The sequence below is a fragment of the Carassius gibelio genome, chromosome A18 (genome assembly GCF_023724105.1).
Source record: "Carassius gibelio isolate Cgi1373 ecotype wild population from Czech Republic chromosome A18, carGib1.2-hapl.c, whole genome shotgun sequence".
Classification (NCBI taxonomy): domain Eukaryota; kingdom Metazoa; phylum Chordata; class Actinopteri; order Cypriniformes; family Cyprinidae; genus Carassius; species Carassius gibelio.
In genome coordinates, this window is record NC_068388.1 from 997,602 (window position 1) to 1,003,625 (window position 6,024).

General features: G+C 36.8%; 1 protein-coding gene across 1 annotated transcript; it reads right to left on the reverse strand.

Moving 5' to 3' along the window:
- Positions 1–5,814, reverse strand: LOC127934176 (TM2 domain-containing protein 3). Its single transcript, XM_052531385.1, has 6 exons — positions 5,648–5,814; positions 4,813–4,908; positions 4,548–4,708; positions 2,443–2,617; positions 1,328–1,403; positions 1–1,215 (listed from the first exon to the last, which is right to left on the reverse strand). Exons 1-6 carry the CDS (start codon positions 5,754–5,756, stop codon positions 1,050–1,052), a joined length of 783 nt encoding a protein of 260 aa, XP_052387345.1. The 5' UTR covers positions 5,757–5,814; the 3' UTR covers positions 1–1,049.
- Between the last annotated feature and the right edge of the window lie 210 nt (positions 5,815–6,024).

Here is a 6,024-nt window from a genome sequence, read left to right on the forward strand (position 1 = left end):
TAACCATCCAAATATACATTTTTATTGCACTTTATCTGTAGATTCAATTCCAATTCATAGCTGTAAGAGTTTTTTCTTTTACACACACACACCTTCAGTTTTATTCCTCTTGTTCTGTTCTGAAAGTTACACAACAGCTTTCAGTATTTTTCATGGAAGCTTGTTTTCTGCCACAGAATAAAAATAAAGCTATTTGCAACATTTTCTCACTAATCTGCCTTTTCTCTCGCAATTCTCAAAAAAAAAATATAATAATAATATAAACACAAAATTGCAACATGTAAACTCAGAATTCAGAGAAAATAGAATTGTTAAACATAAACTTGCAATTGAGAAAATAAATTCTGTCTTTTTTCTTACAATTAAATGTTGTTTTGTTTCTGTCACAGAATGAATAATAACAAAGAAAACTGCAACTTTGTTTCAATTTTGATTCTTTATTTTTTTTTTACTGTATTTTATTTGTTTGTCAGAATTGCAAATTGTGAGATAAAAAGTTGCAAATACCTTTATTTTCATCCCTTGGCAGAAAACAAGCTTCCATAGAAAAAAAACCTATAAACAGATACATCTTTGTGAGAATTATGAGAAAAATGTTTTTTTTTATTTTTTTTTATCCCACGGCCACGAAAGTTCCACAATAAATCCCTCTGATTAAACCTTTATTATATCAACAAATGCAAACAGGAATTTTGAACCCGTCTTCAAACGTTCACCCGCAGTGTTTCGTCTTGCTGAATCTGACAGATAAAGAAAAACTCAGGTGAGCGCCGTCATCAACCTGACGCTCGTTTAATCAGAAATCAACACTCATAATATATAAACACATATATATATACACATAGCAGTAAAATAAGACGGACACAGATGAGTTTAGATGCATGCTGTGCATCGCCTCTAGCGCTGCGGTCTTCCTCTGATGGAGTCTGTCAGACGTGCTGCTGAAGAGCAGATGGGAATCTGTCGCAGTGGGAGTTTGGACACGACACGTGCGAATCGGGATGGAAATCTGGGATGGAGGAGTCAGAGTCAGAGTCACATTCGATCCCTCAGATGTACAGCGAGCCGTCGGCTGGCCCCACGTATCCCACCGCGATCAGCAGCACGTCGATCAGCGTCCAGATCCCCAGACCGCCGAAACTGAAGAGCTTCCCCAGACCTTCCCTCCACTGGCCCAGATAGAAGCGGTCCGCTCCGAAGCCCCCCAGAGTCACGCTGCGCACACATAAACACCTTTAATAGCTAGATTTCTATATTATTGCTGTGAAGGAAGCTCGTACAGGTGTACTCTCATGTTAATGATTCAGAGGAGTGTGAGGTGAATCACCTGAGGGCCAGAGCCGTGGACCACTTATATCCTCCCGTCCAGTTACAGAACAGACGCTTCTGAAACTCTCGCTTCCCTGTGAACAACACACACACGGCAGACACATGACGGAAAACACCTGCTAAAACTCAAACATAACAGCAGATATTGTGAAGAACGCCACTGACTTACAAATATAAGTCTATCGGGACTAGAAACTGTACACGAGGGAGAGTAAATGATGACATTTTGGGTGAACTGTCCCTTTAAGGACTTCTGATGCTAAACCCTTTAAGTGCCACCCTTCATTTTTGAATATAGACGTGAAAGTGTATTATTCAAACCTAAACTGTTAATGAACGCTTTGGAAGACAGAGAACAAGGTTAGACTCTTCTGATAAAAATACAAATCTACAGATTTTTGCAGAAGTGGAATCATTTTAAAATATTGAAGTATCAAAAAGTTGAAATTTACTGTAAAGAAAATGCAGTGTACCATTTTTAGTTTTATGTTATATAAAATAATATTTTTCAAAATACGCATCACAATAAAATTAAAGCCTTAGGTCTAAATAAGTTATGTTTCAAATTTGAAGTTGATAAAAAAAATTTTTTTAGATTTTATTTTCGGCCGTTATACCACAAACAGCCACTAGGTGCCATCAAAACGCCATTTTTCTCACAAATATCTAAATATCTCTGTCAATATTACTTCTATCTACCAAATTTAGAATATTTAGACTCTTTTTGATCAATATGCATTTCATCAAGATTCTAAAAAGTTTTGATTCTAAAAAGACCATAATGCATTTTGTAATATGAAACCTGACTCCGCCCACTAAGGGGACGGAGACCTCCAAAAGATTTTAAAGTGACGCAATCTATGATTTCAAAATGGACAGTTTTCAGAAGATCAGTTTTAAGCTTTGAAATGTATATGTAATTTATGATTATTATTATTATTATATGGTGGCACTTAAGAGGTTATGTATTTTTTGGACGCTTTCATCTAAAGTGACTTACACTGGGTTTAAGGTACACATGTGATCCTTTCATGCACTCCCTGGGAATCAAACCCATGACCCTGGTGTTGCTAGCGCAGTCTGTAGTTTATTGTGTGTGTGTGAGGGTCGTACCCAGGCAGTGCACGTGCTTCAGAGCCACACAGCTGGCGTTATAGCGTCTGCGTGGACACGACACCGTCATGCAGTTGTCGGTGTTGGTGCAGCTGTACTGAGACGGATCCAGCTGCCAACAGAAACGACAGTCCAGCGTGAGCGAGAAGTTCTGCTGCGGCCGACCCTGATCGCTCTGAAACACACACAGCGATGCAATGAGTGCATCAGGCATCTGAGACAGATTACAGATTACAACAGATTACTTGATTACTAAACCTGCCGATCCGGTTGATTTCAAAGGTGCCCAGATGTGTGTGTATAAAGCATATAATCTACTTCACAAATGCAAAGGCTGTTAGAAATGCAGTCAGTGTAAATAGAAATAATAGATGCATATCTATCAAAAGGAGTGCAATCGAGGAATAACTGGTGAGGAATTCAGAATGTGAAGCTCACTTGAAAAAAAAAAAAAAAAGATAAATCATGAATAATAATAATAATAATAATAATAGTTAAGGGTTATTATAGTTAGCTGAAACTGAAAAAAAAAAAAAATTACTTGAAATAAATGCTAACTCAAATAAAACATAATATAATTTACATATACATTTCTTTCAGTTATGTTGTCATGTTCTCATTGTCATTTAGTTTATCTTGATCTTGAATAACTAAACCTAAAATTTAAATAGACATAAATAAAAACTGTGTGTGTATAAAGACAAAAATTTTAAGAATCATATAAGTTACAAACACAGAATTTTTTTTTATAATTTGTATATTGAATATTTAATGTAATTCAAGGTAATTACTGCTAACTAAATCCAAAAAATATTTGCATTACTTGCAATAAAACAATAGTGTTGACTGAAATATATAATATAAAATGAAAACTTATTTATTTTAAGCATATTAATCTTAAGCTTCTCATTTCCATTTAGTTTACCTTCATGTTTAATGCAAATTAAACTGAAATAAAAATCAATGTCTTACTGGTTTTCTTACATACATACAGAGAACACGTACACGAGAAAGGTTTTCATGCTCTCCAGAAACTATTCACATGCACACGTGAATATTTACCATGCTTACTAGTTTTATATACTATAACACATTTCCTTTTTGCGTCACTGCCATCTTACGATGAAGAAAGAATGGATGCACAGGAACGAACAGAGATATATTTGATCAAAATGTAAATCTAATCTCAGCAGAGAAACCATGTCATGAAATGGGCTGACGGCACAATACGGCTGTGTGCATCGTCCTATTCACCAAATTCAATGGTCTATAAAAAGACTTGTTCTGAAAAGAATAAGTGTTCAAAATGTGGCTTTTGTTAGTGCAGTGCATTATATTTCCAAGCCTCAGGTCTGCTTTAACACACACTCCGTGACAGCCAGAAAACACACTGTGAAATGGGCTGATGGTGTAATTGATGGATCAGTGTGTATTGTCCTGTGCTAAGTTTAATGGTTTGTCGTGCACAGTAAAGTCTGTATATTTTTTAGTTTTGTAAAAAACCTTTTAAGAATAATGAGAAAAAAAAAAGCAATATAACCTGCAAAAAATGCACCTTGAATTCATTCAGCGCTTGACAATCACTAAACCGCTGCCATGAAAACACACCTCTTGTACAATGCATTTATTTTCATTTTATTATTTATTAACATTTATAAAGCGGATAGTTCCTCTCCTTGATTCTGATTGGCTGAGACACATTCAGAGCTGCTGTATATTACAAAGTAACAAAGTAACATACAGCTTTGTTTACATTTGTGTGTTGCTCGGCAACCACTCTGTTACAACCACAGCTGTTTCTGAGGAGCTACATTGTTTGGTGGAAGAATACTGTTTTTATTCATATCTTTACACTTTATTTGCTCCGTTTTATTTTGTGAAACCTTACTACGTATAATAACGGTTTATAAAAGCCCTGTGGAGCTGTGGTTTACAGTGTTTTTATAACAGCTAAAGGGCGTTATTACGCACAATTTTCTCTATTGTAGAAAACTAGATGTGGGCAGGAGTCTGGAAATGCTAATATTTTTCCATACTCTGCTTACTTTCCCAGACCTGGAAATGACTCAAATCAAATTCCTATTTTTTCCAAACTGAAATCTCACCACACAGTGGACGCCTGCTTTGGCTCTGCAGGTGAAGTTAGCCGGCCGGCCGTAGCTGCAGTTGTGATGAAACGAGCAGATGATGCAGTCGGCCGGGAGTCTGGAGCACTGACCGCCGCTGGGACACACGGACAGGTCATCATCGGTGACCGCTGGAGCAGCTGAACACACACACACACACACACACACACACAGCAGGTGTTCACGCTGGACACTACACATGAATCTGCTGAAGCGCTAGAGACTGAGCTGGAGTCTCACTCACCAGAGGACGAGGTCAAAGCCACCGGACTGGTCATCACCGGGCTCTGCTGGGCCGTGTACGGCGTCTCCTGACCCACGTGAGGAGAGCTCAGATACGCTGAGAGAGAGAGAGAGATACAGAGAGAGAGAGAGAGAGAGACAGAAAGAGAGAGACAGAGAGAGAGAGACAGAAAGAGAGAGAGACCAATAGCAATAGCACTATATTTATTGATTCGTTTAATCTGTTATTTTACACAATAATAAAACAAAACATTATGTTGAATAATAATAATAATTAATATTATTAAATGCTATTTTTATTTTACAATACAATATTGCAAATTAAATAATATTAAAATGTAAATATTTTGAATAATAAAAATGAAAAGATGTATTGTTATTATTGTGTACGTTAGCCATATTGAATTATGTATTGCTCTTAGCTGACCACAGACCTGCTTAAAGCTTCTCTTTTATTGATAAAGGATTTATAAACGATCATCATTACAAATCTGTGAAGATATCCATGCATTAAACATATTTTAGAGACAGATGTAAACACCAGACAGTCTGACTATAGAATATTGTAATTATACCACGATACCCCAAATGCTAACGTTATATCAGTAATACTATCATACTTTACACATATACTGTACAAATACCATGGTATGTTCTGGTAAGTGTGATTAACAAAAGTATATACTCTAGTATTTACACGGTACGCCTGTAACTCAAATGAGACCGTGATTTTACTGGTTTACGGTAACGTTACCAAAAACACGGTATCAGAGAGTCCAAACACGGAGAGCACAGCCGTTACCGTCCAGTGCTAGTGTTCGAGTCTGGCGTCTTACCGATCGCACATGAGGAGTAAATGTCGAGCAGCAGCAGAAACAGCATCACATACGAGCTCATGATGTTCCGTCCGCGTTCAAAAACCCGTTTCAGTCTGTTTGCCGTCATCCCGAACACCGCCGCCGTGAACTTCCGGCTTCCGCTCACATAAAAGTCCCAACGGCTGATCACCTTGCTTCAGAAAAAAAGTCCAACCCAGCACGATAAAGAAACATTGCTTCGTTCATTTTAGCATTGTTTAGAATTCAAGTGCTCCTTTTGTAAAAAAAAAAAAAAAAAAAAAAAGTATATATTATATATTTGTTTCTGCCATTAACCATGCTCTGTTTGTATACATAAATTGTGTAACAATAAAATAATAATTAGAAATGTTTCA

Bases quoted from the DNA above. Each gene is read 5' to 3' on its own strand.
- LOC127934176 (XM_052531385.1), bottom strand. From the start codon at position 5,756: ATGACGGCAAACAGACTGAAACGGGTTTTTGAACGCGGACGGAACATC. The intron at 4,909-5,647 runs GTAAGACGCCAG...TCTCTCTCTCAG, and splicing joins TTACTCCTCATGTGCGATCG to CGTATCTGAGCTCTCCTCAC. The intron at 4,709-4,812 runs GTGAGTGAGACT...GTGTGTGTTCAG, and splicing joins GGCTTTGACCTCGTCCTCTG to CTGCTCCAGCGGTCACCGAT.